The 16,716-nt window shown below is 49.3% G+C and overlaps 2 protein-coding genes across 2 annotated transcripts; both read right to left on the bottom strand.

Moving 5' to 3' along the window:
* Positions 1-434: 434 nt before the first annotated feature.
* On the bottom strand, positions 435-11,896 carry abcc5 (ATP-binding cassette, sub-family C (CFTR/MRP), member 5). Its single transcript, XM_084559489.1, has 30 exons — positions 11,844-11,896; positions 11,324-11,449; positions 10,744-10,817; positions 10,511-10,669; positions 10,293-10,437; positions 9,982-10,215; positions 9,702-9,875; positions 8,562-8,709; positions 8,324-8,472; positions 7,969-8,076; positions 6,228-6,391; positions 5,976-6,147; positions 5,805-5,876; positions 5,603-5,727; positions 5,427-5,499; positions 4,861-5,064; positions 4,644-4,787; positions 4,476-4,569; positions 4,192-4,361; positions 3,968-4,114; positions 3,756-3,885; positions 3,395-3,677; positions 3,132-3,318; positions 2,910-2,999; positions 2,638-2,827; positions 2,377-2,536; positions 2,219-2,297; positions 2,000-2,113; positions 1,761-1,925; positions 435-1,304 (listed from the first exon to the last, which is right to left on the bottom strand). The coding sequence occupies exons 2-30, from the start codon at positions 11,387-11,389 to the stop codon at positions 1,203-1,205; spliced, it is 4,122 nt and encodes a 1,373-aa protein (XP_084415615.1). The 5' UTR covers positions 11,390-11,449; positions 11,844-11,896; the 3' UTR covers positions 435-1,202.
* Positions 11,897-12,950: 1,054 nt separating this feature from the next.
* On the bottom strand, positions 12,951-16,090 carry rpl35a (ribosomal protein L35a). Its single transcript, XM_084559487.1, has 5 exons — positions 16,033-16,090; positions 15,438-15,473; positions 13,705-13,857; positions 13,478-13,622; positions 12,951-13,026 (listed from the first exon to the last, which is right to left on the bottom strand). The coding sequence occupies exons 2-5, from the start codon at positions 15,446-15,448 to the stop codon at positions 13,003-13,005; spliced, it is 333 nt and encodes a 110-aa protein (XP_084415613.1). The 5' UTR covers positions 15,449-15,473; positions 16,033-16,090; the 3' UTR covers positions 12,951-13,002.
* Between the last annotated feature and the right edge of the window lie 626 nt (positions 16,091-16,716).

Below are 16,716 nucleotides of genomic sequence, written 5' to 3'. Positions count from 1 at the left end.
CTCCAGTCTATCCCAGCAGTCATTGGTCTAGAGGGGGGTCCACCCTGGACAGGTCTCCAGTCTATCCCAGCTGTCATTGGTCTAGGGGGGGGGTCCAGTCTATCCCAGCTGTCATTGGTCTAGAGGGGGCTCCACCCTGGACAGGTCTCCAGTCTATCCCAGCAGTCATTGGTCTAGAGGGGGGGGTCCAGTCAATCCCAGCAGTCATTGGTCTAGAGGGGGGTCCACCCTGGACAGGTCTCCAGTCTATCCTAGCTGTCATTGGTCTAGAGGGGGGGTCCACAGGGGGGGTCCACCCTGGACAGGTCTCCAGTCTATCCCAGCTGTCATTGGTCTAGAGGGGGGGGTCCAGTCTATCCCAGCAGTCATTGGTCTAGAGGGGGGGGGTCCACCCTGGACAGGTCTCCAGTCTATCCCAGCTGTCATTGGTCTAGAGGGGGGGGTCCAGTCTATCCCAGCAGTCATTGGTCTAGAGGGGGGTCCACCCTGGACAGGTCTCCAGTCTATCCCAGCTGTCATTGGTCTAGAGGGGGGGGTCCAGTCTATCCCAGCAGTCATTGGTCTAGAGGGGGGTCCACCCTGGACAGGTCTCCAGTCTATCCCAGCTGTCATTGGTCTAGAGGGGGGGGTCCACCCTGGACAGGTCTCCAGTCTATCCCAGCTGTCATTGGTCTAGAGGGGGGTCCACCCTGGACAGGTCTCCAGTCTATCACAGGGCTAACACAGACAGAATCACCAATGAACCTAACCAGCATGTCTTTGGACGGTGGGAGGAAGCTGGAGAACCTGGAGAGAACCCGGGACCTTCTGGCTGTGAGGCATCAGTGCTGACCACCTCGCCACTCTGCCGCCCTCATCAAACTCAGAATAGTTCAAAACTAAAGTGTAGTTCCAGTGTTTGGCCTCTGGGGGCAGCACTGAACCAGGCACGTTCTCATGATTCATGTTCTCATGATTGTAACAATAAAGATTACATTTTAAATTAATATTTATTTTTTGACACAGCGTCATTCTCTAACCCCTCCCACTTCTCCCAGCATCCAATCACATGCTGCCAAGTCACCACAGAGGACAGATCCAGGACGTTAAATGGCGTTCTATAAAAACATTTACCACAATAAACGGGTCAAAGAGCAGCTTTATATCAAAGATGAACATGGTGATGTCAGTAAAGATGACGTCGTCATGGTAACCCTTCATCCTCATCCTCGCACTGACACCTTGTTCTCCACGGCAGCGAGCATCGAACACAACCGAGAGTTCTCATTGGCCAGAAGCACGGATGGTTTGTCAAACTCCACCACCTGAAAACAGAGACAGGAACTACAGAGACACTGTCCTCTACAGAGACAGAGACAGGGACTACAGAGACACTGTCCTCTACAGGAAAACTACAGGAGCTACAGAGACACTGTCCTCTACAGGAAAACTACAGGAACTACAGAGACACTGTCCTCTAAAGAGACAGAGACAGGGACTACAGAGACACTGTCCTCTACAGGAAAACTACAGGAGCTACAGAGACACTGTCCTCTAAAGAGACAGAGACAGGAACGACAGAGACACTGTCCTCTAAAGAGACAGAGACAGGGACTACAGAGACACTGTCCTTACAGGAAAACTACAGGAACTACAGAGACACTGTCCTCTAAAGAGACAGAGACAGGGACTGCAGAACTGGTCCAACACTATTCTAGAGTTTGTTCACAGAACTAACACTGTTGGATGTGGCCAGGTTCTGAGCTCCCATTGGTCGGTACCTGTCCCTGGTTCAGCACCATGATCCGATCAGAGGCGAGGACGGTGTGGAGGCGGTGGGCGATGGTCAGGGTGGTGCAGTCCTGGAAAGAGGTCCTGATGGTCTCCTGGATCAGAGCGTCTGTCTCAGCATCCATGGCTGCTGTGGCCTCATCCAGGATGAGCACCTGAGACCAGAACCGGCCAATCAGAGGACAGGACACAGGAGGAGGGAAAGGACATAAACCTGTCTGTCTCTCACCTTGCATTGTCTCAGCAGAGCTCTGGCAACACATAGAAGCTGTCTCTCTCCCACAGAGAAGTTGTCTCCATTATCCACTACCTCAGAGTCCAACTTCAGGGGCAGCTGAGACACCTGAGAGACAGGTGGACAGACAGACAGACAGCCAAGTGGACAGGTGTGTAGTCATATACATAATAGTCTTGGGTGAAGAAGAAGAATCTGATATTCTGGACTCACAGACTCCTTCATGTGACTCCTCTGCAGAGCATCCCAGATCTGGTCCTCGTTGTACTGGTGGAACGGGTCCAGATTGAACCTGGACACAAAACCACTCATCTGATCTGAGGTCTGACAGACATTCATAGTGTCCACGGGTGCAGTTCTAGTGGTCCTACCTGACCGTCCCCCTAAACAGGACCGGGTCCTGAGGGATGATGGACAACTTGCTGCGGAGGTCGGCCAGTCCGATGTCCCCGATGTCAACACCGTCGATCAGGATGGAGCCGCCACAGCACTCGACCAACCGGAACAAGACCACGCCCAGAGACGACTTCCCTGGAGACAGACAAGATGGACATGCTGTCATCTACAGAGACACTGTCCTGTACAGAAACAGGAACTATTTAACCTCTGAAGACCCAGAACTCTCCTCCCACCTGATCCAGTCCTGCCCACGATGCCGACCTTCTCCTTGGGCCGGATGGTGCAGGAGATCCGGCTGAGGACCAGAGGAAGGTTCTCCTGGTACCTCATCTCCACCTCCCTGAACACCAGCTCCCCCTCCTGGGGCCAGTCGGTCGGAGGTGCCCGACCTCTGACCCGAGCTGGTGCCTCCTGGGGCAGCGACTGGGACACAGAACCAGAACCAGAACTGCAGTTTCAGACAGGTTGCATATATTTATCATAAAGATGTTGCTGGTCCTGGTACCTGGATGTAGTGATGGATTCTCTCCACAGACGTGAAACGAGCTTCAGTCTCAGATGCCAAACGAACCGTGAACTGGAACAGACCTGTTAACTGACGAGAGACGATCTCTTCAGGTTCTTGTTCTCTTCACAGAAAGGTTCAACATGCTTAATGGAACGTTTAGACCGAAGACATAAAACTATGGTCATGTAGTCTTTGCAAGCGACCTTCAGGTGAAGTTACCTGGACGGCGTAGGAGATGGCGAGGCCGGCGTAGGCGGGGGGGATCTGTCCGTGCATCAGAACCATCATCAGCGCCGTGATGCTAATCAGAGCCACGCTGATGACGTCCAAACGAACTGCCAGCCAGCGCATCGCACAGCTGAACAGGTAGAACGGAGCCTGGTTCTGGTCCAGTAGAACCTGGTACCTGAAAACACAAAGGGCATTCTGCTGTTGAGGGTGAGGTTGTCTGGACTTCAGGGTGGTTCTCATCTGGTTCTGACCTGTGGAGGAAGTCCTGAACCCTGCCGTAGGCCTGCAGCGTGGCCAGACCCTGGACGCTGGAGGTGATGTGGGACATGAAGGGAGACATGGTCAGATTGTCCAGACGCTTCAGTTCCCGGATGAAGACCCTGGAGATGGTGTGAAGCGCCCCGAAGACCAGGACCAGAGAACCCGCCGCCGCCAGGAACCATGGGAACACACCGCTGATGACGACGAGGCAGAAGAAGACCAGGATGACGTTCTGGATGAACATCTCCGCCTGGAAAGGCAGACGAGTGTCGACTGGAGGGAAATACACAGGAAGTCAGTCAGGATTCAAACCTCCAACCACCGTCCACTCGGTCCTGTCCTGTCCTCTACCTTCATCCATGTCCTTGGAGAACCGGGTCAAGATCCGTCCTGTGGGCGTCATGTCGAAGAACTTCATGGGACAGCGAAGGATCTTATGGAAGAGCTCGTTGTGAAGCGTGGAGGACGCGCGAAGGGTTCCCTGAAAAAGGTTCAACATGTCAGAGGACAGACGTCTGAGGGACGGACGTCTGGAGGACACAAGCCTGGAGGACAGCCCTGACCTTAACAAAGACAATCCCTCTGAGGAGTTTGAAGAGCAGCATGACGACCATGGACGAGGCATAAATGGCGGCATACTGGTGCATCATGGGATTGTCCTTCATGCCGACACCCACTGCTGAGCTGTTGCCCTTAGTTACCGTGGCGTTCTGGAAAGAGAAGAGACATTGGAAGCAAAGGTGGAGGTGGAGGTGGAGGTGGAGGTAAAGGTTTAGGTGGTGCTCACCCCGCTGCCCTGGTTGATCCAGAAGCTGAGCCACCACTGACAGAAGGCGGAGCTTCCCACATTGAGAATGAAGAGAACCAGGATCAGCAGACAGGAGGCGGAGCCACCACACGCCGCCATGTAGTGTCTAAAAACAGGCCAGGCCACGCCCCCATACTGCTGCTCCTCCCCTTTAAGGTCACAGAAAGGTAGCAGAGCAAATCAGGAAACAGAATAGAAGCAAATAATTTAATTTAATTTAATTTAATTTAATTTAATTTAATTTAATTTAATTTAATTGTTACCGTCGTCTTTAACGACCAGTTTCTTCTTCTTCTCTGATCCTGGTTTAATGTCTGATGGTTTCTTCTGAGAACCTCCACACTTCCTGCTGGATGCCTGACAGACAGGGACAGAGACAGAGAGTGAGACAAAGGACAGAGATGGAGACGGAGACGGAGACGGAGAGATACCTCGACGTAGGACGTGTCCCCCAGCTGGAAGTGGTTAAACATAGCGGCGTAGTCTCCATTCAGTTTCATCAGGTTGCCATGGTTACCCCGCTCCACTATTGTCCCCTCCTTCATCAGGATGACGTCATCACAGTCCACCAGGTACTGCACACAGAGACACACCTGGACTGTCTCCATGGTAACCACCAGCAGTAGCGTCCCAGAGGGAGGGGCTTACCTGCAGCTGGTGGGTGACGAAGACGACGGTCTTGTTGCGAAGCTGTTGCTGGATGGCGTGGTGGAAGACGTGGTTGGCCACGTGGGCGTCCAGGGCGCTCAGCGGGTCGTCCAGGACGTACACGTCCCGGTCGCTGTACAGGGCTCGGGCCAAGCTGATTCGCTGCCGCTGGCCGCCGCTCAGGGTGGCCCCGCCTTCTCCCACCTGACAAACACAAACGTTTCATGACATCACGCCGACAACGCCACAGAGGAGCTACTTCCTCCCCGACGTCCACGTCCCACTGGGACATGTGTCCAACCTTGTTGAGGACTCTGGGTAAGATCCAGAGAAGACACTACCTTGGCCTCCAGTCCAACTGTCCTTTAATTGTCCCATAAAGGGACCAGGACTGTCTTCTTTCTCCTGATTCAGAGCAGGGTCAAGAATCAGAAAATGGACAGACTGAACGTTTGTCCCCACTGCCTTTCTGTAAAAGGACCCTGGGACGATTAAAGATGTTGTGGTGTGCTTGAACTGTGTTGGACATGTCCACACTAACTGAAGGACACAGGAAGTCTTTTCACCTCTGTCAGGTCAGCACTTGGCAGCAGGGCGAGGTCCAGTTTGAGACAACAGGCACTGAGGACGGACTGATACCTGGAGACAAAGACAACACCAGGTCATCACTTTTCCTTGTGTTCTCACCTGTCCTCATCTCACCTGTTCTGTCCTCATCTCACCTGTCCTGTCCTTGTCTCACCTGTCCTCCTGGTAGTCCAGTCCAAACAGGATGTTGTCTCTCAGCGTTGCGTTCAGGATCCAGGCCTGTTGAGCCACATAGGCCAGTCGTCCTCTGACTGCCACGTGTCCCTCCAGGACAGACATCTGTCAATACAACAATCAGTGATGAATAGTGTCCCCCAGCAGGACTCAGGTAGGACAAGACAAAGAGACAACATCACCTGTCCTAAGATGGCCGACATCAGGGACGTCTTTCCACTGCCAACACTCCCACAGACACCCAGAAGCGTCCCCTGGACAGAGAGACGGACAAAGAGACAGACAGAGAGGACTGACTGATTGTCTTCAGTCTTTCTTGGGTGTTAAATCGCTTGAAACTGAGGTGGATCTACCTGCTGGACACTCAGGTTGATGCAGTGCAGGGTGCTCTGCAGACACTGGGGGACAGGTGAGATGGACAGGAGGGGAGGACATGTCTTCTCTTGTCTGTCCTCTTCCTCTGAAGTCAAGGCTGCGTCTCCTCGTCCTCTGAGTAGAGAGCTGGGGACACCTGAGTCTCTGCACCTGGACACCAAGACAAACCAGGTCTCAGAGGACGTGTCCAGAGACGTCCACTACCAGACACCAAAGACATCAAAGTTCACCTGTCCCACAGTCGGGGTCTGCCAGCCGCTTGGACACGAGGACTCAGCCGGATGGTCTGTCCTCCGCCGTCCCACGCCAAGCTGGCACCATGCATCTCCACGGCAACCTGAGGATCGCTCGGCAATGCTCTGAAGCTGTCCACCTCCGGCAACAAGAAGAGACTCTGAGGACAGATCAACAGATGAACAGGTGTAGAGGTGAACAGGTTTAGAGGTGAACAGGTGCAGAGGTGAACAGGTGAACAGGTGTAGAGGTGAAGAGGTGTAGAGGTGAACAGGTGAACAGGTGAACAGGTGTAGAGGTGAAGAGGTGTATAGGTGAACAGGTGAACAGGTGTAGAGGTGAACAGGTGAACAGGTGAACAGGTGTAGAGGTGAACAGGTGTAGAGGTGAACAGGTGAACAGGTGTAGAGATGTAGAGGTGAACAGTTGAACATTAATAGAGGTGTAGAGGTGAACAGGTGTAGTGGTGAACAGGTGAACAGGCGAACAGGTGAACAGGTGTAGAGGTGAACAGGTGTAGAGGTGAACAGGTGAATGGGTGTAAAGGTGTAGAGGTGAACAGGTGAACAGGTGTAGAGGTGAACAGATGAACAGATGAACAGGTGTAGAGGTGAACAGATGAACATGAGTAGAGGTGTAGAGGTGAACAGGTGTAGAGGTGAACAGGTGAACAGGTGTAGAGGTGAACAGGTGTAGAGGTGAACAGGTGAACATTAGTAGAGGTGTAGAGGTGAACAGGTGTAGAGGTGAACAGGTGTAGAGGTGTAGAGGTGAACAGGTGTAGAGGTGTAGAGGTGTAGAGGTGTAGAGGTGTAGAGGTGAACAGGTGTAGAGGTGAACAGGTGTAGAGGTGAACAGGTGTAGATGTGTAGAGGTGAACAGGTGTACAGGTGAACAGGTGAACAGGTGTACAGGTGAACAGGTGTACAGGTGAACAGGTGTAGAGGTGAACAGGCGAACAGGTGTAGATGTGTAGAGGTGAACAGGTGTAGAGGTGAACAGGTGAACAGGTGTACAGGCGAACAGGTGTACAGGCGAACAGGTGTAGAGGTGAACAGGTGTACAGGTGAACAGGCGAACAGGTGTAGAGGTGAACAGGTGTACAGGTGAACAGGTGAACAGGTGTAGAGGTGAACAGGTGAACAGGTGTAGAGGTGAACAGGTGTACAGGTGAACAGGTGTAGAGGTGAACAGATGTAGAGGTGAACAGGTGTACAGGTGAACAGGTGAACAGGTGTAGAGATGAACAGGCGAACAGGTGTAGAGGTGAACAGATGAACAGGTGAACAGGTGTAGAGGTGAACAGGTGAACAGGTGTAAAGGTGAACAGGTGTAGAGGTGAACAGGTGAACAGGTGTATAGGTGAACAGGTGAAAAGGTGTAAAGGTGAACAGGTGAACAGGTGAACAGGTGAACAGGTGCAGAGGTGAACAGATGAACATTAGTAGAGGTGTAGAGGTGAACAGGTGTAGAGGTGAACAGGTGAACAGGTGTAAAGGTGTAGAGGTGAACAGGTGAACAGGTAAGCAGGTGTAGAGGTGAACAGGTGAACAGGTGTAGAGGTGAACAGGTATAAAGGTGAACAGGTGAACAGATGAACGGATGAACAGGTGTAGATGTGAACAGGTGAACAGATGAACGGATGAACAGGTGTAGATGTGAACAGGTGTAGATGTGAACAGGTGAACAGGTGTAGAGGTGAACAGGTGAACAGGTGAACAGGTGCCAGTATCAGACCTTGAATCTCTCCATGGCGACTGAAGCCTCAGACAGAGACTTGACCGAGAAGGGAGTGACCTTCAGGGCAAAGGTCATGGCGTTGAACACCGTTACCACGGTGAAGGCCTGGACAGACAACAGGAAATAAAACCAGCTAGTAAGCAATAACGTGTCGTACTGCTATGCTAACAGGCTAGTAAACAACCAGGCTAACAAGCAGGCTAGCCATGGTGAAATGGAGTACAATGAAGAGCTGTAGCAAGCTAACAAGCTAACAGAAACATTTAGACCAATGTTAGCCAGTTAGACTGTAGCTATGCTAACAGCTAACAGACTGTGAGATTAGTCAGGTGTTCATGCTCTTCCTAAATACCTGGGCGGCTGTCAGGTCATATCCTAGCAACATGTGGGCGGAGAACGTTGCCACGCTGGCAGTGACGATGACGATGGGAGCCACGCCCACCGTGAAGCTCTGGAAGTAACCGGTAAGCTCCAGGATCTGGCGCTCCTCGTCTCGGATCCCTTAGAGGAAACAAAAAACATGTCACTATGCATCAGCGTTACTGTGGCGACGGGTCGTCCAGGTGAGTGTGTCAGGTGAGGGGTCGTACGGTGGACGTCCTGGGAGAAGGCCTTGAGCCAGGCGTACATCTTGATGAACCTGACGCTGCTGAGGATCTCGTTCATCTTCTGAACTCGTCTATCAGTGACGGCTACGCACTTCCTCCTGAAGAAGGCCGTCAGTCTGGAGCTGAACATCTGATCACACATCAACATATACTACCATCAGTATACTACCATATACTACCATCAGTATACTACCATATACTACCATATACTACCATCAGTATACTACCATATACTACCATATACTACCATCAGTATACTACCATATACTACCATATACTACCATCAGTATACTACCATCAGTATACTACCATATACTACCATCAGTATACTACCATATACTACCATATACTACCATCAGTATACTACCATATACTACCATATACTACCATCAGTATACTACCATCAGTATACTACCATATACTACCATATACTACCATCAGTATACTACCATCAGTATACTACCATATACTACCATATACTACCATCAGTATACTACCATCAGTATACTACCATATACTACCATCAGTATACTACCATATACTACCATATACTACCATATACTACCATCAGTATACTACCATCAGTATACTACCATATACTACCATCAGTATACTACCATATACTACCATCACCATACTACCATATACTACCATATACTACCATCAGTATACTACCATATACTACCATCAGTATACTACCATATACTACCATATACTACCATCAGTATACTACCATATACTACCATATACTACCATCAGTATACTACATATACTACCATATACTACCATCAGTATACTACCATATACTACCATATACTACCATCAGTATACTACCATATACTACCATATACTACCATCAGTATACTACCATATACTACCATCAGTATACTACCATATACTACCATATACTACCATCAGTATACTACCATATACTACCATATACTACCATCAGTATGCTACCATATACTACCATATACTACCATCAGTATACTACCATATACTACCATATACTACCATATACTACCATCAGTATACTACCATATACTACCATATACTACCATCAGTACCATCAGTGTACTACATGTACTACCATGTGTACATGGTGATGTGTACTTTTCTGACCATGGTCGGGTAGAAGAGGATGAAAACAGCTGATCCCAGCAGAGACGTTGGTCCCAGGACGAACAGGTTGTAGACGACGCCCAGGACGGCCACCAGGGGGCCCCCCGCTAACAGACCCCCCACTGCTGCAGCCTCAAACATCCTCTGACCATCACTGGAACACATGTTGATCAGCTGGGGGGAGGACGGGGAGGAGGAGGGGGACGGGGACGGGACATAAACCCAGTGATTATGGACTGTCTCTTAAGAACCTTTCTCAGGTGTCCCTCAGTGAACTCACCTGTCCCATGGACTTGTCCCTGACGCTGCGTAGGCGGAGGACCTTGTGGAAGGCCAGGCTGAGGACGGCTCCTCTCAGTCTAGTTCCAGTTCTGTAGTTCAGGGCCCAGGTCAGAGCCAGAGACCAGGACCGGACCAGCTCCGTGGTGACCAGACCCAGAACCAGCAGCAGCCCGTAGCCCAGATCAGACTCCTCCTGCTGGGTGTACTCCAGGAGACGCTTGACCACGAACGCCTGGAGGACGAAGACAGGACGGTTAGGACAGGTTGGACAGACAGGACTGGTTGGACAAACAGGACAGTCAGACTCACCGGTCCACTGAACCCAGCCAGCTGAGTGACTGTGAGACAGACGATGGACAGCAGGAGACGTGTCCGACAGAAGGACCAGACCACGGACCACATGGACGCGTTGCTGCCCTTTGACCTCAGCTCGTCCTCCCACAGCATCCACAGCCTGAGGACACATGACGACACGTGAGGACATGTGAGGACTTATATGGTCGTTTGTGGACATTAACTCCACCCACCTCCTGCTGTTGTCACGACAACCCTCCCTCGGCGACAAGGGCCAGACATCGTCCAATAGGAGCCGTCCTTTCCTTTGTACGTGCGTGGCCAGCGGCGTCAGCCAATGAAAGGTCATGAAGGACAGAAGACCGGCGGCGTCCACGGGGTGACCTTTGACCCTGAGGACAGACAGCTACAGAGACGGTCCTCACGAACACAGACAGACAGACTGATGCGTGTATGTGTGTGTTACCTGGCCTTCTCCTTAGCTCCGCCCTCCAGAGGCCTGTTACCATGACAACCAGCTGATCCATGCTCCCTGCACACCTGCAAACATCCAGGAGACCAGGTCAGCTGGTGTCCCTCATCCTGTGTCCCTCACACCTCCTGTCTCTGCTTTCAGGCAGGTTACCATGGTAACAGGACTCACGCGCCGCCGTTCTGAGCATGCTCACAACCAGCAGAAGAGCAGCTACTGAGCATGTGCAGAACTCACGGTCCATCTCCTGCATTGCTCGGCTCGCAGCCAATCAGACGGCTGGATTCTGCTCAGCGTCAGCCGGAGGCGGGGCTTCATTACGTAAACACACCGCCGCTTTGTGGTCAGTCTTTTATTGGGAGTTTATTTTGAAGTTTGAGTCTCAGGTATTAATCAGATGTCTCACTTTTTTCTTTTATTTTGAAATGATTTGATTATTTTTACTAAAATAATAAAACAATAGTATTAATAAGTATTAATAAAATCTCTTGACAGCAGCACTTCAGTTAACGCAAATCACTAAGACTCAAGGAGGACTGTGGTTGGACAGTGGAGAACATGTGACCTTGCTCACCTGGTTGACCTCTGACCCCGGCAAAGCGCTGCATGACTCGATGAATCCAGAGTCATGTTGTCTCATCTTCTGTCAGGACCACATGGAGCTGTGACCTCTGACCTCTGACCTCTGACCTGAAAACCTCTGAGAAACAGGAAGTCACACTGACAAGATACACCTGTGCTAACACCTGTGCTAACACCTGTGCTAATACATCAGTAACACCTGTGCTGAGGAACATCTGTGCTAACACCTGTGCTAACACCTGTGCTAACACCTCAGTACTCCGTCCTCTTCGCTGTCACTGATGCTGCAGGTAGAATACTGCAGTAATGTCACTGTACTACTCCAGTCCTTTCACAGTAAAGATACTGCAGGTACTAGTACAGAAACCTTTCAGAATAAAACAATCTTCCAGAATAAGAGAGGCTGGGATGCCCCTTCAGAATAAAAGCCTGTGATGCTGTGGCTCTCGTCAAACTGTCCTCGCGCTCAGGCACGGAGCAGAGAGCGCGTGCTGCTCTGTCCCCTGTCTCACCTGTCCTCTGTCTGTCGATGTCCTCCGTGCTCCCTGTCCTCCTTCACGTCCGCTGCTCTGCGTAAACACTGAGGCTGCGGCTCAGCAGCGGGGCATCATGGGAAACAGTTATCAGATGACGTGAAGCCCCCCCCAGCATCTTTCACTTCAGCGCATGCGCACTGAGCCCTGAGTTTAGTCTGTCAGGCTGAAACGATTCTTCAGTATAAATTACTGATTTTATCATTTCACTCATTCATCAACTTAAAGGGAACGACGACCTTTTTACAACCTGGACCTTATTTCTGGCATAAAATACTATTACTATTACTAATACTATTACTATTACTAATACTATTACCATTACCATTACTAAATACCGTTTACTCACCCATATAACTGTGGTGTCAGTTGCAGTCGTTCATCAGGTATTCAGATCAGCGTATATCCATATAGTGGGAGTGAATGGGGCACCGAGACGCAGCCTTTAAATAACATTATCTGCCACGAAACTCGTTCATTTCACCGATATCGTTCTGATGCTCTGGTGCTGTTACCTGTTGAGTCCAGAGTTACCTGTTCTCATCATCCAGGGTCTGTAGATTGACCTGCTCACCTCTGACCTGGATGATGATGTCATCTCTGAGCGCCGCACGTACCGACACGGTTTGTTTACCTGTAATTCACTGCTGCTAGTTCTTTGTAACATGACTGAATATTTGTCCGACTCTGAGGTTGTGGACGAACCACAGCAGCAGCAAATTACAGGTAAACAAGCCGAGCGTCGCAGGTGCACGCGCCGCTCAGAGATGACATCATCCAGGTCAGATGACATCATCCAGGGTCTGAAGGTCAATCGTAAAAACCAGTAGTTCCCCTTTAAATCACACAAACAAGATTTTATTTTTTAGTTTTACACCTCAGGTACTTCCTGTTTAACATTTTTCTGCTCAGAACCAATCAGAGGCTTCTATGTGACGTCTTATAACTTCCTGTTTTATGACGTGATCTTCAGACAGACATGCAGGAAAAATCTAACTCTGACATTCAAAGGTCTTTTATTGTGGAGGTCCACTCAGAGGACGTACACCTGTCCTCAGGTGTCCAATCAGGAGACAGAGACAAGAGTTCATCATCATCACTTTATTGTTTCTGTACAAACAAACAGATCAGTTCCTCTTCACACCCGAGATGGATACAGCATCTGTGGAGACAGGAAGTACAGTGTCAAAATAAAAGCAGTCATTTAGTTTTCACTAAAGAAACTAACCCACCGTCACATGACACGTCATAAACCAATCAGGTCATCAATGCTTGGAGCTCATTTATATCTGAGCGCCTGCGGCAGACAGCCAATCAGAGAGACCGTTCTGGAGTCTGTGAGGAACTGATTCTGCTGGGCCAATCAGATCGCTTGGGGGCGGGACTTAATGTGGCATGGACAAGCAGTAACGGTACTCTACACATCACCTGATTGGTTTAATGTCTGATTGGTTGGAGGACTAGCCAATCAGCGCTGGTCGTTCGTCTTGAACAAAGTCACCTTAAATGTAAACAGCTAGTTTAAGATCAGACAGGAGCAAAGCATGATGGGAAACCTGAGGAAGCTGAAGTCAGGACACATTTAATTAAGCCAAGCCCCGCCCCCTCCTCACCACTCTGATCCGGTGTCCGATAGCTTTCGCCGGAAGGTTGCTGCTGAACTTGGCTCGGACCATCCCACTGTTGCCGTGGGCGCGGGTCACCTTGCCCCAGATCACTCTGGTCTTGTTGGGTTTCCCACCGGGCGTCACCGTGTTCCTGTGGACAGACGTCCAGATGTTAGCGCTGTGACTGATGTTAACGGGTCTAGCTGCTAGCTAGCGAGCTAACGGACGCTTACTTCTTAGCCTTGTAGACGTAGGCGCAGCGTTTGCCCAGGTAGAAGTCCACCTCGTCCCGGGTGTAGCAGCCCTCCAGCTTCAGCAGCGCCGTGTGCTCACGCTGGTTCCTCAGACCGCGCTTGTAGCCGGTGAAGATGGCCTTACTCCAAAGTCTGACAGAGACAACACATAGAACACGCTGAGAACACGCTGAGAACACGCTGAGAACACGCTGAGAACACGCTGAGAACACGCCTTCATCTCAACAAACCTGTAACCACTGTTCACTCTCTCCATGGACTCTTTGGACAGTTAAAACATTTATGGCACAGTAACTTGTATATACTTTGTATTTTGTCGTTTGCTCCTTAAATGTCAGTAGTTGCACATTAAGCTGCTGCTTCAGGCCTTAAACTGTCCCAGAGGACAATCTGAAAACTGTTCTCTGGACAGACGCTGAGGTTAGAACGAGATGGAAGAACCTGGTGTTCCATAAATAACACCGTTCAGACCAAACTAACACCTGTCAGGTTAAACAGGTGTGAACACTGATCTGGTCTCTAGAGTCCAGGTTAAACAGGTGTGAACACTGGTCTGGTCTCTAGAGTCCAGGTTAAACAGGTGTGAACACTGATCTGGTCTCTAGAGTCCAGGTTAAACAGGCCCAGGTGTGAACACTGGTCTGGTCTCTAGAGTCCAGGTTAAACAGGTCCAGGTGTGAACACTGGTCTGGTCTCTAGAGTCCAGGTTAAACAGGTCCAGGTGTGAACACTGGTCTGGTCTCTAGAGTCCAGGTTAAACAGGTCCAGGTGTGAACACTGATCTGGTCTCTAGAGTCCAGGTTAAACAGGTCCAGGTGTGAACACTGATCTGGTCTCTAGTGTCCATGTTAAACAGGTCCAGGTGTGAACACTGATCTGGTCTCTAGAGTCCAGGTTAAACAGGTCCAGGTGTGAACACTGATCTGGTCTCTAGAGTCCAGGTTAAACAGGTCCAGGTGTGAACACTGATCTGGTCTCTAGAGTCCAGGTTAAACAGGTCCAGGTGTGAACACTGATCTGGTCTCTAGAGTCCAGGTTAAACAGGTCCAGGTGTGAACACTGATCTGGTGTCAGTCCACATGTGGAGGTGGTCTGGGACACATGTGACCTCCTTCCTTTGGTAGTGTGAACACACAATGAGTCCTGGGTCACATTAAAGACCACCTACTCAACAGGGCTGATCTGAGGAAGAGGAGTTTAACTCCTTCATTCAACCACTAGTAGAAATGATCACATGAATCAGTGATGTCTGTTCATTAGTAATGAGAGACTTTTAAAAGATTCTGGTCTTGGAGCTGAGAACCAAACTAAACTAGAAACTAATCTGAAATAGAATCAACTCAGGAGATGATTCAATATGAGGAGGAGGAGTCTGATCCATGTGTTCATGTTTATTTCCTCAGTGACTCCTTTACTACAGGACAGACTGAGACCCACTGGAGACACATGTTATGAAGTGAACCCAGGTGAGGTCTGATCAGAGCCGTTCTATCAGGACCCGTCTACCTGTGAACCCAGGTGAGGTCTGATCAGAGCCGTTCTATCAGGACCCGTCTACCTGTGAACCCAGGTGAGGTCTGATCAGAGCCGTTCTATCAGGACCCGTCTACCTGTGAACCCAGGTGAGGTCTGATCAGAGCCGTTCTATCAGGACCCGTCTACCTGTGAACCCAGGTGAGGTGCAGCTGCAGCAGGAGAAGCAGTGATCTTACCTTCCAGGCATCTTTGTCTTCTTCAGGTGAGTTCACCTGGAAACAGACACAACATGGATCAGACAGAATAAAGAAGCTTCATCATTAAAACGTTTTTAATGAACTGAATCATTCAAACTAGTTTAAATTGCTCTTAAGACCAAACTGCTGTAGAACAAGTTAAACGACCGGAACACGTTCAGCATAAACAGTCTGATGCTAACATGCTAACATGCTAACATGCTAACGGTAGCTCCGTTCTCAGCCTGTATCTGACAGATCCCGGTAAAACACACACACACACACACACACACACACACAAATACAAAGCGGCAGCAGCGGGTTCTAACACCGTCTTCATCTACCGGTTTCTCTCCGGTACATGCAGCTGAACGTTACCCGGTCTCGGAGGGTCTCCGCTCGGTCTGTGCTAAGACCTGTTAGCCGCTTTTAGCTCCATCCAAATTAATCTGTGCCATCAAAGCCTCAAACACAGACACCGACTCACCGGAGACCGGACAACTAACCGACCGACACCGGCCAGTGGTTATGGGCCAGAACGGACTCGAGCTAACGTTGATTATTGTCATGTTTGTTCCGACATGTCGGCTCTTACCTGCTCTGTGTCCAGAAAAATGGAGGAAAAGGAAGGCCGCAAGGCACGCTGGGAAATTATTGTAAACAGAGGTGTCCGCGGAGCTGCCTGATCAAAATGGAGGATCCGTTCCGTGATTCGGTTTAAACTCGTTTTTATCGTTTTATTCACGTTTATTTTTCATTTTGTGACATTTATTAATAATTAAAAGCTAAATTTATGGTCATTTAGTCACTGAGCTCCTCTTGTGTGTCTATTCATGTTCGATCCAGATTTGTTCAGGATTGTTTCATTTTTTTATTATTGTTCTTTCTTCTGTAAGATGCTTTATAATCTATTATTCATGTTATAAACACATTTTATATCATGTCAACTACAGAGTTGTTTTTATAATAAAAGTTTCTTCTATTCACTAACATCTGTCATATTCAAACCCACCTGTTCCAGAAAGCTCATCCACCGTGACTGCACTGGTCCATTTTTTATTTATTTGTGTCTTTTCTGTCTCGTCTTGTGTCCTTGTGTGTCTTGAAAGGCGCTTATAAATTAAATGTATTATTATTATTATTATTATCATATTTATGTTCTAACAAATAATTATAATCTTCAGTTAACATTATCCACATTTGGATGTTGGTTTTTAATAAAAAATTAAAGACAGTGAGTTTTTTCATCTTCTGAGAATATAAACGTAAACGAAAGTGT

The sequence above is a fragment of the Chelon labrosus genome, assembly GCF_963514085.1.
Source record: "Chelon labrosus genome assembly, chromosome: 13".
In the NCBI taxonomy this organism is placed as follows: domain Eukaryota; kingdom Metazoa; phylum Chordata; class Actinopteri; order Mugiliformes; family Mugilidae; genus Chelon; species Chelon labrosus.
This window is presented reverse-complemented; position numbering and strand designations above follow the sequence as displayed.